Consider the following 18,622-nt stretch of genomic DNA (forward strand, 5'->3'; position numbering starts at 1 on the left):
TAAACACCGTCCGATTTTAAACGACATGAAAGGTATCATTTTAGAATATCAATTTCAAAAAAATTATGCTTTCGTATGAAATAGCTCCTTTTATTGCAACAATGTTGTTTAAAATCACAAATGGCACTGAGGTGTACCCAGCAGCATATGAATTCCACAGAACAGAGATTAAAGGCTGTCTAAAAGTGACATACAGAGACCACAAACAACTGACAGAAAGAAGTAAAAAGGAAGTGCACCCTGGACCAAAGACCTCAGGGCTTTAAGATTTGGGAGCCTTGCCACAAGGAACGATAGTTCCTTGCATTTCTGCCAATTTAAAAACAATCTTCATTCCTGTGCAAAACTTAGTGCCCTTTATTTCGTTCACGGTGTGTCTTACAAATTGTACTCAAGATAGTCTAAAATCAGGAGAAAAAACCGCTAGAAACCCGGGACGGGGAAAGAAGTATCAAACGAGGAATTAAGCCACGTCGCACTCTGGCCGCAGCAATCGCTGAGGAAGCCCTATCCTCCCACCCTTTTCAACTGTGGCTCCCAAACGGGACCGAATGTTCTGTCTTCCTCGGCGCAATCCCTCCCACTCGCCCTGGGGCTGCAGCGGAGGTGACCTGCACTCACCGTTTGAAGCACAGTCACCAGCAGCAGCCGCAGCCCAAAAGCCGGCAAAAGCCACCCATCCAGCCCGGCCGCCATAGTTGCCATCTTCCGTAGATCTCCGGCTGCCCCGAGGACCCCTCTGCTCGGGGCGTCTACTCCAGAGCCTGATCCAAAACAGGATGCTAAAGGCCGTTAACGTCAAGTCTCTTATTCTGCAGAGACGGGTGTTAACTAAGGGCATATGGAAGCTTAAAGGTGAATAAATACGTTTACATTTGATATAAATATGAAGTCGCTGGGTCCTTTCGATAACCCATTTCAGGCATTTTCCTAGACTCCCCAAATCTGTGTTTCCCCGGGCTCTTTCATTCACGACATTTCCTCAAGCAGCCAAGAAGCCCCGCCTTCTCCAGTTTCGGCCTGCCTCCTTCTCCAAGTTTACCCAATCGAATGCCGCTTTCGTTGACACCTTAGGCAAAGGAAACCAACCGTGACACGGGCCAAGAGCTAAGCCCTGGGGTTCTTCGGTCCAATAAGCACAAGCGAACGGGAGCAGTGGGCGGAGCCTCTGGTTGCTGAGCAGCGTACGTGGATGCGTGCGCATGGTGGCCGAGGGGGATGGGCAGGGGGCGGGGCCGAGGGCGGCGCAGCCGCAGCCGCAACGTTGGCGGAGGAGCGCGCGGCGGCGAGCAAAGGAGGGAGGGAAGGAAGGAAGAGAGGGAGGCAGGCAGGCAGGCGGGCGCGGGGCTCGGGGGCTGAGGCGGTAGAGGGAGGCGAGAGCCCGGCAGCCGCTTCGCACTGTGTTCGCTGCGCGGGCTTTTGGAGGGGCGGCCGTGGAGTCGGCCGAGGAGAAGCGGACACCGGCGGCGTTGGTGCTGGCGCCTGGGGGCGGGGGACTGGGGAAGCGAGAAGGGGGGTCGCTGCGGTGCTTCTCTCGCTGTCGCGCTTTCCTTGCCTTTCTCCCGGCTCGGTGGGCTCCTCCGGGCGTCTCCTTTGCCTCCGGGGCCCCGATCCCCGCCCCCCGCGGTATGTCTTGATCCCGAGCGGCGGGTTTCATGGGGCTCCTCAGGATTATGATGCCGCCCAAGTTGCAGCTGCTGGCGGTGGTGGCCTTCGCAGTGGCAATGCTCTTCTTGGAGAACCAGATCCAGAAACTGGAGGAGTCCCGGTCGAAGCTAGGTGAGGAGCCGTGCCACTCTGGGCTGAGTGGTGTGTGGAAGCGGCCGGGCCAGGGAGGCAGTGCTACCCGAGCAAGTGGGCGTTTGTCTAACCTGAGATCTGGCTCCTCGGCAGGAGGCTGAAAGAGGTTGCAAAGAGAGATGGGACTGGGGCCATGGAGAACACAAGCTTCAAGAATGGTGTGAATTAAGCTTGGGTGGTATGCTGGGCTCGCGAGGTCACGGGGCAGAGGTTGCAAGGTTGGGCTTCCCGGAGCCAAAGAGTTACCCCGAAGTAGGCATTCCATGGGGAGAGAGCAAGATAAGAGCGAACTCGTTGGGGAGTGGGTACTGACTGTTGGAGGAGACAGAAACGCTCAGGCTTGCGTGTTCTCTTAGAAGTCGTACAGAAAGCCTCGGCAGTGTCAGGCGAGGGGTATTCTAATTTGAGATGTGGGCACCTGGTTACGGAATCTTTTGGGGATGGGGAGGTTCGCGAAGGGATAGATGCGCAGAAATGGAGGGAGATGCTGGAATGACGGTGAGTAAAAGAAATACACTGTAGTGAGTTGCACTCTTGTGCTGGGGGCAGCAAGGGACCGCACAACTGACGGGAGAAATAGGCTGTGCCCAGGTAGGACAGGAAAGCAACTAAAAAGCTTCCGTGAGGTACTGAAACGAGGCATCCAAGCATTTAAATTCTTTTTTAGCGGCGCTAAACTGCCATTATTTTGAGCTTAAGAATAGGGATGTGTGTGTACGTTACTTCGCGGCAATGTTGGTGTAGTGAATTTAGGAGGAAAGGTTGAAGGGGAATTGCTTTAGTGAGATTTAAGTTTATGAAAAGAAGAGTGCAAAAAGTTTACCATAGGTTAAGTACCTTAAAGAGTTAACAGTGCTTACTTTAATTACGGAAGAGGTCTGAAGTACAAAAAGTTGGAGTGTGATGTTGTGAAAGACCCGAAGAATGCACAGATAATAGGTACTTTCAGATTAGTAGGGAACTTCGGCATTTGGGAAGAGCTCGGTGTGGGGAGGGAGTATTAAAAGAATGTCAGCAGTACATTTTGATTTAAAAACGTACATGGCACTGAAAAATCAGCTCAGGAGGCTGTAATTTGAATGTGGAAAAGTAATGTGAAGTATTTTTATGCGTACACTTTCACCTCAAAATCATTTAAAATACTTTTCAAAATGCAAATAATAAAATACCAGCAGCACTATAATTTAGACTAAGAAGTAACAGATGCTGCTGTGGGTGATGATTAATATTTAGGAAAAATGTATCAGAAAATAATTGAAATACTACAAGTAGTAGCTGACTATTTGCAGTTTTGATAGACTTTGCAAAAAGCCTTGGAGACATTTTAAAGAGCAGTGTATCAAAGAGCATCAAATAAATCTAGCTGAAGTGCAAGTAAATTTGAAGAGGAGCTAGGAATAATTCCACTCCTCAACTGTAGGGTAGAACTTGCCCTGTACAGTTTCGAACAGATATCCAATTTATTTACTATGATTTTATTAATATGAGTCTTGTATGATGGAAAAAAATTCACTTTAAATATTGAAGGTTGGTCAATATACTCTTTTTGTTTGTATCTATTTAGCAGCTTTGAGGGTATTGTGGCCTGATGAATGATCCAGCTTTACAGAGAAAAAAATGACTCCTCTTAAAGAAAGTTGAAAGTTATATTAAATTAAAATTTGTATTAATTCTTTGTTGTGTTGCTCTTTGAATTTCTTAGACACATTACAGTAGGTTGGGATAATTCAAATGTTAATTTTCCTTTGTTGCCTAACATTTTTTTTCCATAATGCTTGAAAGTGTTTTCTGTAGGCACAACCTTAATGATTTTAAAAAGAGTTATCTGAGGATGTAGAAAGCCACAGGTAGTAGTGTTTTTTCATGATTTTTTACAGGAAAGGAACCTTTATATTCCATTAGAAATAGTAAATATGGATTAAACTAAATAATTCTCAAAAAGGAGCCTCAGATACAAAACACTAGAAGGAGCTAATAATGGAGATTCAAAATTATGGCAAATAAAATATATAACTTCGTATGAGCAGTGTTTTGATTAAAAATAAGTCTTATGAAACAGGCAGTACTAAAACAGATGTTGTCAGTAATCTTCCTTAGGAAAGGAACACAGAAGGAGGCATATTTTGACAATCAGACTCTGTACTAGACACTTTCATATTTGATATTCTTATTTAATCTTCCAAGAACACCATAGAAAGCCATTTTTACAGATGCGGGAACAGGTTCAGAGGTTATATAACTTGACCACATAGCTAGTAATTGGCAGAGCCAGGACTGGAACCCAGGTATGTGTGATTCCAAATCAAGTTCCCCTTTAATTATACCAGGCTGCTTGGGACTTTATATTGACATTACACTAAGATGTAGCAGTTTGAATAGAATTTTTAAACTGTAATACCAATGTTTAATTGCATTTATTGCTAAGAATGAATGTCATTCTTAGAAAATTCAATTTCTGACACAAAGGAATTAGTTTAGTGTAATGTCTGTTGCTTGTTTATACCCGTGTAACGAACATAATTATATTACCCAATGAAAGGACTGAAATAGATAGCTTATTTCTGCTACAGGGGAAAAAAAACTCTGTGGTGGTTTTCTGTAAGTGGTAAAATCACAACATTAAAAGCATTTTTGTTTTGACATCAGAAAAACTTAAACACATCACTTTTCAGAAACTTTTGTGGTGTCATCCGTCACACAGAATTTTGACTTACAGTGTAGTCAAATTTATTAAACTTTGCATTTATGGCTTAAAAAAAAAGAAAAAGTTAAACATTTTGCTCTTAAAAGTTTTCATTGTTTATCTTTTCTGTTATAGAAGATTCCAAAGGATTGCATTTTCTGATAATGCTTTGTATGCACCTTGGTTTCAGAATATTTTGATGGTGAGATCTCTAATAGAGCGATAGTTGTATTCAAAACTTAGGTGTATTCATTGACCACTTGGGACATTAAGTATATAAACAGGAATTCCTAAAAACCAATGTCACATAATAGAGTTTTCTTTTATCTTTTTTTTTTTCAACGAATATTGGATGGCAGTATACACGTTACTTTGCATCTTGCTTTTTTCATTTAATATCATAGAATATCTTTCCAGGTCAATAAATATAAATTTGACTTACTCATTCTAATAGCTGTATAATATTCCATAGTATACATGAATCATAAATTCTCCAGCCATTATGCCAATAATGAACATTCAGTTTATCTCTCCCCCCACCACTTAAAAAAATTTTTTTTTTACCATTTTCTTTCTTGGTATTATAAACAGTGTTACAAGAAACATCCTTATATAAGTTTATTTAAGTCCTTATTTGTTGGTACTGTTTTCAGTAGGATAAATTCTCATGTTAAGGGATTACTGGAACAAAAGATGTGTGTATTTTATAATTTAACAGATCTTAAAATCTGTTACTTTCCAAAAAATTTATTTCCCAAGGGTTACAATAACCTGCACTGTCAACACATACAAGCCCTGGATGGGATGCTGTCAGCTTTTAATTTTTGCCACTCTGAAGCTGTGAAATGGTATGTTGTTGCATTGATTTACATTTCCTCAACTTCTAATTAGGTTGAACATTTACTTGTTCATTTTCATTTGTCTGTTGGGTAGTAGTTTATCTTACCAATTTTTAGGGTTTTGAAAATATATTAGAAGTATTAATCTTTTATCTGTTTTATGTCTTGTATCTGTTTTTCTCCAGTTTTGTCATTTGTCCCTTGATTTTATGGTGTATTTTGCTTATACAGAAGTTAAAAAATTTATGCAGTCAAATCTATGAATTTAGGCAAGTAGGTGCCTTACATTGCTTGAGAAGACTTCTCCCAACCAAGATTATGTTCATTCTCTATATTTTATTAGTATTTTATAACTTTTATTGTTTACATTTAGCTCTTTAAAGCAGTCATATGTTTATTGTAGTTTCTCTCAGTGAATGGCCACTTATGGCAAATATTATATTAATAATTTATCTTTTTTCCCCACTGTATGTTACAGTTCTTCTTTTTGTCATATATTACATTTTCATATGTTCTTGGATTAATTTTGGACTCCATTTTTTTCCACTAATCAGAGATTCTTTAGATCTTAGGGACCCATATATAGGCTTCAAGGCATCCATGAATTCCCTGAAATTATATACATAGCTTTCATCAGATTTGCAAAGGAGTATGCAGTCTCCTTAATGGTAAGAATCACTGATTTGTAGTAGATGGTTTATATTTAATGGAGTGAGTGCATTTTTTGTTTTTAATATTAACGTATTACAACATGCAACTTGTGAGTTAAATTTAGGTTACAAGCACATTAGTTATGAACAATTTCTCTGGGGTGTTATACTGAAAAAACTTTGTTAAAATGTATACAAACTTAATTTTTCTAATGAGGTACAGTCTATAACATGGAGTCAAAATGAACACTGTCACTTAGGTTACTACTTAGTTGCTTAGCTGTTACTTAGAACTCTGCATGTCAGAATTTGTTGCTTTTACAAAGTAATTCTTTCTGAATCTTGAGAACACACTGTTGCTAATGCTGGCTGGTGGAACAGTCAGTGAAACCTTTGTTATATAAATGTAAGAATTATGTGCCTGATAACTTTATTTTCTATATGGCCTAAGCATTTAAAATAATATTTGTTGTTCATATGCTTATAACACAACTAAATAAATTTATGGATGCATTAGGACATAATGTTTTAAATGAGGACAGTAACTCAGAATGGATATGTAGGTATCTTCATTGGTCAAAATTATGTTAACCCCTATGTTCTTTTTTTTTTTTTTTTTAAATTTATTTATTTATTTATGGCTGTGTTGGGTCTTCGTTTCTGCGCGAGGGCTTTCTCTAGTTGTGGCAAGTGGGGGCCACTCTTCATCGCGGTGCGCAGGCCTCTCACTATCGTGGCCTCTCTTGTTGCGGAGCACAGGCTCCAGACGCGCAGGCTCAGTAATTGTGGCTCACGGGGCTAATTGCTCCGAGGCATGTGGGCTCTTCCCAGACCAGGGCTCGAACCCGTGTCCTCTGCATTGGCAGGCAGATTCTCAACCACTGCGCCACCAGGGAAGCCCCAACCCCTATGTTCTTAAAACCCTCCTAAACTAATGAACTAATTCCAGGGCCAAGGTTGAGACTGCTGTTTGGAATTTGGTAGTTTTTACAAGTGCCTGAAACCATACATACCTATAAAATATTCCCAAGAATGATAGATTTCTCTACTTATGAAATTGTTTGCAAACCTTACAGTAGTTACTGTTTAGAGGACTTATGGTTTAATTGGAATGCAGTTATTCTAGAATTGCTAATTGGTGTCTCACTTATGAGTCCTAGACAGGTTATCTAGTGCCATGGAGTAGTCAACTGCTACAGTTGATCTCAATTAAAGTAATCCTAGGATATCTCTCTACCACTCTGTTAAGCCTTCTAAGAGATTTTGGCACTTAGTGAAATTGAAATAGTAATGAATATTCAAACACTGCTCTCCAAAATGACCACTTTTGAAGGGTGTACTTATAGATGGACTTTATAATCAATGGTTCACTATAGCCTAATTATTTATAATTATCTGCCCACCTACTAGTAACTGCGTTTCTGTACTCTGCCTTTCTGCCTGTTAATTATAGATTAACTGCCTGTTGGACCACTTGTGCACCTGATTCTGTTCCCTCACCTACTTAGAGACGTGGTTCCAGAAGTTTTCCCTCATTCTCCTATAGTTATCATTTCTCCCTTTCTGCTGGATTCTTCTCATTAGCATGTGAACATGCTATTATTTCTCCCAACCAGAAACAAAATGGTATTTTTCTCTTGACTCCTCTTTCTCAGCCAACCTCTGTCTCATATTTCAGCTTCCTTTAGCAGTAAAACTTTAAAAAATTGTCTATTCTCACTGTCGCTGATTACCACAATCACCAGTAACTTCCCTAAATCCTACGGTCAATTCTTGGTCTTCATCTTACTTGACCAATCAGCAGAACTTGACACAGTTGATCACTTCCTCCTTTTTGGTAGACTTTCTTTACTTGGTTTCCAATATATCATACTCTTGGTTTTCTTCCCCCATCACTGGTCATTTCTCTGTCTCCTGTGTTTGATTCTTTTTTTTTTTCTCTTCAACCCCTTAACATAAGAATACTCCAGGGCTCAGTCCTTGGAACTCTTCTCTATTTACTCTTCCTTAGTTGGTGACTTATATGCTGACAGCTTCTAAATATGTATTTCTAATTGAGCCCTATTTCCTAAACATTAGATTCATGTAAGTGAGCTGCCTACTTGAAATTATCTTTGAGTAATTAATAGACTTCTCAAACTCAGTATGGCCAAAACAAACCTTCTGATATCTCTGTACACTGCCTCAACACCGCCACCCCTCAAACTCATTTTGTCTCTGACCTTCTTTATCTCAGTTGATAACAGCTCTATCCTTCCATTTGCTAGGGTTTTACTTTCCTTTTTCTCATGCCCTGCATCTAGTCTGTCAGAAATATCTTGTTAACTTTATCTTCAAAATATTTCTAGGATATGACTACTACTCAACACTTCTACTCCTATCACCCTAATTCTACTCTTATCACCCTAATTCAAGATACCATCATCTCTTCCCTGGATTACTGCCATGTCTTAACTAGTCTGTTTGATTCCACACTTGCCTCCCTACAGACTTTTTTTTTTTTTTTTTTTTTTTTTTGCGGTACGAGGGCTTCTCACTGTTGTGGCCTCTCCCGTTGTGGAGCACAGGCTCCGGACGCGCAGGCTCAGCGGCCATGGCTCATGGGCCCAGCCGCTCCGCGACATGTGGGATCTTCCCAGCCCGGGACACGAACCCGTGTGCCCTGCATTGGCAGGTGGACTCTCAACCACTGCACCACCAGGGAAGCCCCAGACTATTCTTAATATAACATTTCGGGTGGTCCTTCTAAAATGTAAAAAAAATCATGTCACGCCTCTGCATAAAACTCTTTAGAAGCTTCCTTAAGAATTAGAGTAATGCTAGCTGCTTTTAAAACAAAGTCCACAATTTTATTGGCTAAACAAAATAAATGACCCCTTTTTTCCCCCATGATGTTTTAGGTGATCATTTTGGTGGATGGTTTTCCTCTTCACAAGTTATTCAGGGTCTTGGGTACTTTCTGTCATGTAGTTATGCCATCCCCTCTGGCTTTGGAGCTCTCTGCTGTCAGCCTGGGGAAGAAGCAAGAGAAGGGTGAGGAGGTGCATACCCCTTTCTCAACTTCTTTGACTTCTTTTACCCTCAGTCTCTTGATGAGGACTAGTTACCATCTATCAATATATGCAAGGGGGGAGGCTGGGAAATGGGTTTTTTAGCTGGCAGTGACTTAGTTGCAGCTGTGTCCTATGGAAGGTGGGGGCATACATTTGAATTTTTTGAATCCTTTTGAATAAATCTTACAATTTATTTAGACTTGTTTTGTGACTCAGAATATAAACTGTCTTGATTAATGTTCTGTGTGAACATGAAAAATGTATATTCTGTTGTTACAGGGTAGAGAATGCTGTAACTGTCAGGTCGAGTTGTTCCAGTCTTCTGTATCCTTGATTTTCTTTCTGCCTACTTGTTCCATTAGTTATAGAGAGAGGGGTTTTGAAGTCTCTGGTTATGATTGTGGGTTTGTCTATTTCTCCTTAGAGTTCTGTTACTTTTTGCTTCATGTTTTTTTGAAGTACTGTGATTAGCTGTATGAATGTTTAGGGCTGTCATGTCTTCTTGATTAATTAACCCCTTTTTCATTATGAGATGACAGTGTTTGTCCTTGGTAATATTCTTTGCTTGAAACCTACCTGGTCTGTTATTAATAGAGTCACTTTTGATTAGTGTTAGCGTGGTGTATCTTTCCCATTCTTTTAGCATTAATCTATTTAAAGTGGATTTCTTGTAGGCAGCAAGTAGTTGGGGCTTGTATCCGATTTCACAATCTCTCTTATAGATGAGGGTGTTTAGAGCATTTACTTTTAATATAATTATTGATGTGGTTTGAGTCTGAGTTACTGTTTGTTTTCTTTTTGTTCCATCTGTTCCCCTTTTTCTGTTTTTCTGCCTTCTATAAAATTAACTGAGGATTTTGATTCTATTTCATCTCATTTGATGACCTATTAGCAGTGCTGTTTGTTGTGTTTTTTTAATGGTTGCTTTAGGGTTTATGGTATACATTATACTACTTAAGGTATAGTATAAGAACCTTAGTCATTGTACTTCCATTTTCTCTCTTCCGGTTTTTCACTATTGTTATATATTTTACTTGTACATATTAAGTCCTGTGATACATTGTTATTATTTTTGTTTCAAGCAATCAGTTATCTTTTAAAAAGATTAAACAAATTTTATAGTATTTTATATTTACTCATACTTGTATCATTCCCAGTGCTTTTCATTTCTTTGTGGAGATGCAGATTTCCATCTGGTACTCTTTTCCGTCATCCTCAAGGATATCTTTTAAAATTACTTGTACTGAAAATCTACTTGGTGATAAATTATTTTCACTTTTGTATGTCTAAAAAAGTCTTTGTCTTACTGTGTAAGAAATTTTTGTTGGGGATAGAATTCTAGGTTGACATTTTTTCTTTCAGTACTTTAAAGATGTTGCTCCCTTGTCTTTTGGCCTGCATTATGAGATGAGAAGACTGCCATTGTTCTTACCTTTGTTAAGCTGTACATAATGCCTTTTTTCCCTTTGACTGCCTTTAAGATTTTCACTAAGTTTTAAGTAGTTATAATGAACCTTGCTGTAGTTTCTTCACTTTTTTGTGACTGGGGTTTGTTGAGCTTCTTGGATTTGTGGGTTTATAGTTTTCATTAAATTTGGAAAGCTTTGGACATTATTACTTCATATAGTTTTTATGTACCATTTCTCTTCTTCAGGAACTCAGATCACACGTATATTGGCTACATTAGCTGTCATAACAGTTCAGTGATGTTTTACTGATTTTTCCCAGGCTTTTTTCTTTTTGTATTGTTTTAAATAGTTTTTTACTGCTATGCCTTCAATTCACCAATGCTTTCTTCTGTGGTATGTAATCTGCTTTTAATTCCATTCAGTGTATTTTTCATCTTAGGCATTTCTTTTCCATTTCTAGAATTTCATTTTCGACCTTAAAAAACAAACAAAAAAAGACTTCTGTTTCTCTTCTTAATATGCTTTTACTTTATTTTGTTGAACAAATGGAATATTATTATAATGACTCTTTTGATGTTCTTGTCTACTAATTCTGCTATCTGTGTCATTTTGGGATTGCTTTCTATTGATTTATTTTTTTCTTTATTATGGAACACATTTTCCTGCTTTTTTTTTACATGCTGGTAAGTTTTAATTTGATGCCAGACATTATGAATTGTACCCTTTTAGGTGCTGAATATTTTCAGATTCCTAAACATATTCTTAGGCTTTGTTTTGGGACACATTCAACTTACCTTGAAACAGTTGGATCCTTCTAGGTTTGCTTTTAAGTTTGTTAGATGGGATCAGGATAGCCTTTAGTCTACGATTAATTTTGCCCCACTGCTGAGGCAGTACCCTTGCAGTTCATTTCAGAGTACTCTACCCAGTGCCCTGTGTATTACAAGGTTTCCCCACCCTGGCTAGTGGGAATGATGGTTGAGTGAATCCCAGAAATTTTTCCACCTGCCCCTTTCGGGTGACCTCAGTTTCTTCACACATATGCACTGATTGGTACTCTGCTGAAAATTCTCTTTTTTTGCAGCTTTGTCTTCCTTATTACTCTGCCCAGCAAACTCCAGCTACCTTGGCCTCCCTGAACTCCCAATTCTGGCTCCTTAAGTTAGGGAGACTGTTGGGCTCTGAGTTCCCCCTCTCTGTACTGTAGCCTGGAAACTGTCTTCAAACAGTCATATGACTCACCTCATTTCTTTTCTCTCTCTTAAGGATCACCATCCTGTACTGATTTCCTGTCTAAAGTTCAGTGCCTGAAAACTGTTGTTACATATTTTATCTGTTCTTTTTCAGTTGTTTCAGGTGGGAGGATAAATCCCCTGTTGCTCCATCTTGGCTGGAAATGGAAGCCAGGTGGCCTAGTTATCTTTGATTGTATATCCCTAGGTTGACTTAGGGGAAAGTAGTGAAGTTGGATAATTTGAATTACGATTGACAACTAAAACTAATATTATAAACTTAGGGGCAAAATAATGTTTTATCCTTCTCTGTTTCCTTATAATTTCTAGCATGGTGTTGCACACAGGCCCTTAGTAAATTGTTTACTCAAAGTTAGAGGCAAGTCTTACCCACAATAGCCATATCTCCTTCCTTCCCCATTGAAGTTTCAAGAGGACTTCAGTTAATTCTTTTGCCTGTTACCAATTTTACTCTAACTTCAAGAAACCAGTTCTTATTTCATCCCTTTAGATGCAGCTGAGCCAAGTGAAGCTCTTTCAAACTGGGCAATGAAGTCTCTGGCTCTAGAAGAGGTTTCTGCTTTTCCTGTCAGTATGGTTCTTGAGCTAATTGATCACATCCTTGCTGGGATGGGTGAATGCATAGTCCTTTTCTTTCCTGTATTCCTTTTGTAACACCCCTATTGGAAGCAAAGTAGTAGAGAAGGAAATCATAAGGGATGTTGGTACCAGTAGTAGTTGTGATCATTATGTTGCATCAACAGAAAACATACCTAGTTTACCTTAAGGTGAACAATTTTATTATAGTTACCAGATCTTCAACTTTGCATGATATAATTCTTGCTAAAGATAGTTATATTGTAATGAATCCCTATGGGTACTATAAAGTGTCAGGGACAACCATTTTTAATTGAAATTGTTGGATTCTCCTTTTGGGAGATAGTGATTTGAAAAATTGCAAATTGATTTGGTACTTATATAAGAATTTAAAACTGGATTTAGAGGGAAAGAAATGCCCATTTTGCTAAATTCCAGTAGAATTTAGGAATCATCCATTGTCACCTTATCACATATCACCTTACATGTTTCTATTCTTTATTCCTAAGTTTGTGACATAGCTAAAAATAAGTGATTTGTACAGTAAAGCACACAAAAATGAATTTAGAGATTCATTAGATGGTGTCTGAGTTGGAAAATACCTTAAAATTTTGCTCAGTATGGTTATGGAATGAGGCTAAGGGGTTATGCAGGTACAGACTAGCTCTTGGCATATTTATTTCTAATCATAAATTATGCTTGAGTTGATTAATGAATATAATTTAGAGATGTTATTGGTTCATTGATAACATGCTCCTGGTATATATATTCCCTTTATGCTTTGAAGCAAAACAGTATGGGAAATGGCCTGATCAATCTAGTTGATTTTTTTCCTGATAAAATAAGTCAGTAGGTGTTGGTATCCGGCTCTCCATAGTTGTCTTTATACAATGAATTCTGTTCTGAGTTCTCTGTTACTGTTGTGCTTTCAAAATAATGCCTTGTTACAGTATACTTTTATTTTAGTTAATAGTAACTTAAAAAATATATAAAGTTAAAAAAAAAACTAGCTGCACAGCATAAACATTATAACTAAAATCCTACTGCAAAAAATGACTTTTTTTTGGTCTTCAATAAAGAGAGTTGTAAATTCTCCATACTGCTCTTTTTTCAAAGAGCTTGGTGATTAAGTAGGGCTGTTTATGGTTCTTTACATTTCTAAGGTATGACAGAAAAGGACAATATCTTAAGAATTTAGTGATAAGAAGAATATTTTGAATATTTGGAGGAATATTGGAGCTTTGAGCAAATTGAGTTGTTGGATTTAAATAAAATCAATAAAATCCTCCTTCAGCCTTGCATTTGTTAGTTATTTCAGCTTTGTCCATGTCAAACTGAAACTAGTTCAGCAATCAGATTTGATACTAAGATTCTTGATCAAATATGACTGAGAAATTTATGATTATTTTGTATTTGGATGTTAGAAAGCTGCTTTCAGTTGCCAGCGTTTTTTATTTCACCATAGTTCTATTGCTTTTGGACAAAATGCACCCATCTCTTTAATAAAGTGTTAACATGTTCCCAGTGTGTTATACATCTGGCAGAAAACCAACTTAGCTCTGTTGTTTCCTGCATAGAAGAGCTGATTAGAAAGACTGACTTGACATGATCTTAAGGTATGTTTTAATAGACAGCTTCTTCATTTTGTTGAAGAGGATAGAATAAAAACCATTCATTTTTGTCCTCTAGACTATAAATATCGTATTTTCCCTTCATGTTTTGAAGGTTAAAACAAAGAAAAAAGGCAAACTTGTGATGCTATTTTAGTGTCTCAAAATACGAGGAAAATTAGGGGTATGTATGACTTTTTGCTTCTGAACCTGGGTATAGTTAGTGATGATAGTTTCTGTTTGACTTGGGATGAGCCTGTCCAGGAATGTCTGATCAATGAGATGTAATTATGTGCCTTTTTTGCCTTTGCGCTTGGTTGGAACTCTCTGACTAATTAAGCCTGTGACTAGTTATAATCTAGTCTTCCTCATGACCACTTTGACTTCCCTTTGGTCTTTTTTTTTTTTACTTGTTTAGAATCTTTCCCTACTTTGCCCTTGGACCCATGTTTCTTAAATGGTTTTCTGCCTTTCCCACCAATGGCAAGCCATCATGACCTCTAAACCTTCTACTGTAACAGGCAGTGATAACCAACAGTTGTTGAATACTAATTGTGTACTGGGCATATTTTAGGTATTTTATAAATTTGTAACTTACTTAATATGAAGGATGCTTATTCTGCTGTCCTCAGAGTTACTGGGAAGATCACATAATCTTCAAATGGTATAAGGAATGTGAAAATGTTTGTAAGATATAAAAACTACAATTTTGAGTTGTTGTTAATAGTGATAATAATACACCTGCTTTCTCTTTGATGTTGTCTTTTGGTTTAACGTAGTTTAGACTTTACATTTCTTCCTGCTGTAGGCTTTCCGCAGGGCCCTACCTCATAGGATCACAGTTGTCTGATAAGTGTTCAGATAAATCAAATGACAATGTTACATGAGTTATAGATTTGACATTCAGATTAGCTATTCATTTCTTTCCTCTCTTAGGAAGGAGTAATAATCACTGTGAATTCATATTATTATTTGCTCTTAAAGATAGACATCTGTTTACTTTCATGTAGATTATAGAATAGCCCTTGCCTTTTATTTTTATTTTTTTTTATTTTTTTTTATTTTTTTTTGCGGTATGCGGGCCTCTCACTGTTGTGGCCTCTCCCGTTGCGGAGCACAGGCTCCGGACGCGCAGGCTCAGCGGCCACGGCTCACGGGCCCAGCCGCTCCACGGCATATGGGATCCTCCCGGACCGGGGCATGAACCCGTATCCCCTGCATCGGCAGGCGGACTCTCAACCACTGCGCCACCAGGGAGGCCCACCTTTTATTTTTTATTTTTTAAATTTTTGGCTGCGTTGGGCCTTCGTTGCTGCACGCGCGGACTTCCTATAGCTGTGGTGAGTGGGGGCCACTCTTCGTCACGGTGCGCAGGCTTCTCATTGCGGTGGCTTCGCTTGTTGCGGAGCACGGGTTCTAGCTGTGTGGGCTTCCGTAGTTGTGGCACATGGACTTATTTGCTCCATGGCATGTGGGATCTTCCCGGACCAGGGATCGAACTTGTGTCTCCTGCATTGTCAGGTGGTTTCTTAACCACTGTGCCACCAAGGAAGTTCCAGCCCTGGCCTTTGCCCTGGCCTTTTAACATGACCAAACTTTCTTCCCTCTTTCCTACTAATCCTCGCCAGCTTGGCCGTTTGAGGATACATTTTTTTAAAAAGGCAGATTAAATTTGGTTTGTGAAAGGAATTTCAGTGTGTGTGTGTATGCACATATATGTATTAAATAACTCCTTAGCTTCTAAGTACTTTTTAAAAAAAAAGCATTAATGATAGTCAAATTAGTGAAGAAAAAAACCCTGTTTCTCCACTATGGAAAAAGTTTTACGTGGTAGTTCCTTTATTGTCAGTTATCCCACAGTGATTCATTGTCATATTCTCAAATAGAGAGAAAACATGTGCTTTGTATCCTTAGTTTTAATTTAGGAATTTCAACTTTTTCTTATTTTTTCACTTGTACTTTTATATTAATTTCTGGGATCATGAGAATCCCAAAGACCAGAATTCTTGGCTTATACAGAGTTTCAAAGGTTTTTCGTTTTCTGGTTTTTTTTTAAGTCAGGTCAACAATTACTTGCCATTCTGCAATCAGAAAATTTGGTAGGCCAGAGTGATAGAGGCTTTGAGAAATAAACTGGTGTGATCACCTCTTTCATCATATATTACTGCTATTTGTTTTTTCTGGCATTAGAACGTTATTCTTAAGTACTGGTCAGCCATGCTGAAGGTTTAACATAAAATTGCTATACACAATTTCATGAATAAGCAATGATATGATTTGCATATTATAGTAACTTTTATGTTTATGAAACATAAAACTTTTAATTTTCCTAATTAGCAGTGAAAACATTTTGACCAAGATGCTGAATTTGTTGGGGGCTCTATTTACTTACATTTTAACTGCACATTTAAGATTTTTCTTAATTTATTTCTTAGTGAGTTTGCCAATCCAGAATTGAGGATGTTAGAATTGAAGAACTCTGTAAACCTTTTGCATTTCACCTAACCTTCCCCTATCCTCGTATGAAGTTACTGTCTTTTTTTTCCACATTTATTATTTATTTATCTTGTCCTGAAAAATTGTTGAGGAGATTTACAGATGTACATGTAATATAGAAAGAGAGAAGAAGGCAGACTGAAGTAGGAAAAGAAGTATTTGTGTAAATATTAACTGCCATTTTAGGTTTTTTAGCCCATTTTCTTTTGGACATTGAGGTATTAAAATACCAGAAAGTTTTCTATAGATTGTCTTTTCAACAACAATGAAATATAATCCTTACTTCAGACTCTGAGATAAATTTTGGAGTAATAGCATATCTGCTGCCTTTTTATTTAAGGAGCCAGGGAAAGCATTTTCCATACTTGCATTTTGGTCACAGAATAAAAGTGGGAAAGTCTTATTAATTTAGTAATAACAAGGATAGTTTGGGAAGATCAGGAAACTAATTATAAGAATTGAGTCTGGGATATTGTAGCATAAATGATTTGTGATGATGCTGTTCTTACTGGGATACCAGAGGCTCTGATTGTGATTTAAGGTTGTTTTCAATGTGAAGTCCATCAAGGTAGAAATTTATATATTGATTATTAATTACATTTTGACAGAATTTAAGATCATGTAATTTGTAATTTCAAATTTGTAATTTGAAAAAGAATTTATGATATGTAAGTAATCTTTTTCTTTGATGGTTTTTAAGAAAATCTGATGAAGTAGTTTATGGCTGATTAATATAAGAAAAATATGGATTGAGTTGACATTTCTAAGCTACAGTATTCATATATGATTTAAAATAAGTGCTGTTAGATTAACATTAAAGGCTAATATGAAATTGCCAAAGCTTAAATTAAAAATAGTTTCGAGGAGAGCTGTTGCCTTTCTTTTTTCTTAAACATTCCTCTGGTTGTCCATGGTATAGTACATAAAATTTCACATGGTTAATGTCATATACCCATTTATTTTGTATTCAAAGTAATTGATCCTTTATTCTCTCCCTTTCCAAACTTTGGATGCTTTGTTTAAAAAAAAATGTATTAAGACTATTTTCATAATTTTCCTTAGATAGTAGTTGGCTTTTTAATTTGGTTCATGGTATTTTTATGCATGCAATAGATTTTGATTTTGATATAGTCAAAATCATTTATCCTTTAGGTTTTTTGCCTTTGGTTACATGTCTTAAGTGAAGATTAAATAAAGCGTGTGTGTGTGTGTGTGTGTGTGTGTGTGTGTGTGTGTGTGTGTGTGTATGTATATAAAATCTTCTCTAAATATGTGGTAATGGTATGTGGTAATGGTATTTTACCTTAATTTATTCTTTCTGTAGGGCTCTTCCTTTCTTTATGTAAATCTGGTTTCTGACATACATCATTTTCTGTCTCTCTGAAGAACTTTTAACATTTCTTGCAGGGCAGGTCTACTGGTGACAAATTCTCTCAATTTATGTTTCTCTGAAAAAAATCTTGATTTGTCCTTTACCTTTGAAGGATCATTTTGCTGGATACAGAATTCTAGGTTGGTATTATTTTTGTTTTGTTTGTTTCTTTGTTTTTTCCCTTTCAAGACTCTCAGTATTTCACTTCAGCCTGTTCTTGCTTGCATGACTTCTGAAGAGGATACTGGTATAATGCTCAGTGTTGTTCCTCTTAGGTAAGGTGTTTTTTCCTCTGGCTTCTTTTAAGATTTTCTCTGTATTTGATTTTCTGCAGTTTGAATATGATATGCCTAAGTGTAGGGTTTTTTGTTTGTTTGTTTATTTGTTTTTTGGTATTTATCCTGCTACGTGGTCTCTGAGCTTCATGGATCTGTGGTTTTAATTTTTATTTATTTATTTATTTATTTATTTATTTATTTATTTATTTGGATCTGTGGTTTTTAATATCTATCATTTATTTTGGAAAATGCTCAGCTATTAGTAGTATTTCAAATATTTTTTCTGTTTTTCCTCTTCTTCTGATATTCCCATTATGCATAGTTACACCTGTTGTAGTTGTCCCACAGTTCTTGGACATTCTGTTCTGTGTTTTTGATTTTTTTTCCTCTTTGCTTTTCTTTTTGGGAGGTTTCTATTGATGTTTCTTCAAGCTTACTGATTCTTTTCTCAGCTGTGTCAGCCTATTGATGGACTGATCAGAAGCATTCTTCATTTCTGTTACAGTGTTACTGATTTTTGTCATTTCCTTTTGACTCTGTCATAGGGTTTTCATGTCTCTGCTTACATTGCTTACATTATCTACCAGTTTTTGCATGATGTCT

The 18,622-nt window shown here is 37.6% G+C and overlaps 2 protein-coding genes across 5 annotated transcripts in view; one reads left to right on the plus strand and one right to left on the minus strand.

Moving 5' to 3' along the window:
- SELENOF (selenoprotein F) overlaps positions 1-749 on the minus strand; it is a 36,732-nt gene extending 35,983 nt beyond the window's left edge. The window contains exon 1 of one of the 2 annotated variants that reach the window (XM_082615936.1): positions 622-749. In XM_082615936.1, the coding sequence (XP_082472062.1) occupies positions 622-705 (84 nt within the window). In that variant the 5' untranslated portion in view covers positions 706-749. The remainder of the gene's footprint in view (positions 1-621) is intronic. The other variant, XM_082615935.1, reaches the window with a different exon arrangement.
- A 552-nt stretch (positions 750-1,301) lies between these two features.
- HS2ST1 (heparan sulfate 2-O-sulfotransferase 1) overlaps positions 1,302-18,622 on the plus strand; it is a 191,773-nt gene continuing 174,452 nt past the window's right edge. For 2 of the 3 annotated variants that reach the window (XM_082615932.1, XM_082615934.1), the window contains exon 1: positions 1,302-1,779. In XM_082615932.1, coding sequence (XP_082472058.1) covers positions 1,656-1,779 — 124 coding nt within the window. In that variant the 5' untranslated portion in view covers positions 1,302-1,655. The remainder of the gene's footprint in view (positions 1,780-18,622) is intronic. The other variant, XM_082615933.1, reaches the window with a different exon arrangement.

This window comes from Mesoplodon mirus, assembly GCF_964341445.2.
Source record: "Mesoplodon mirus genome assembly, chromosome: 3".
NCBI lineage: Eukaryota > Metazoa > Chordata > Mammalia > Artiodactyla > Ziphiidae > Mesoplodon > Mesoplodon mirus.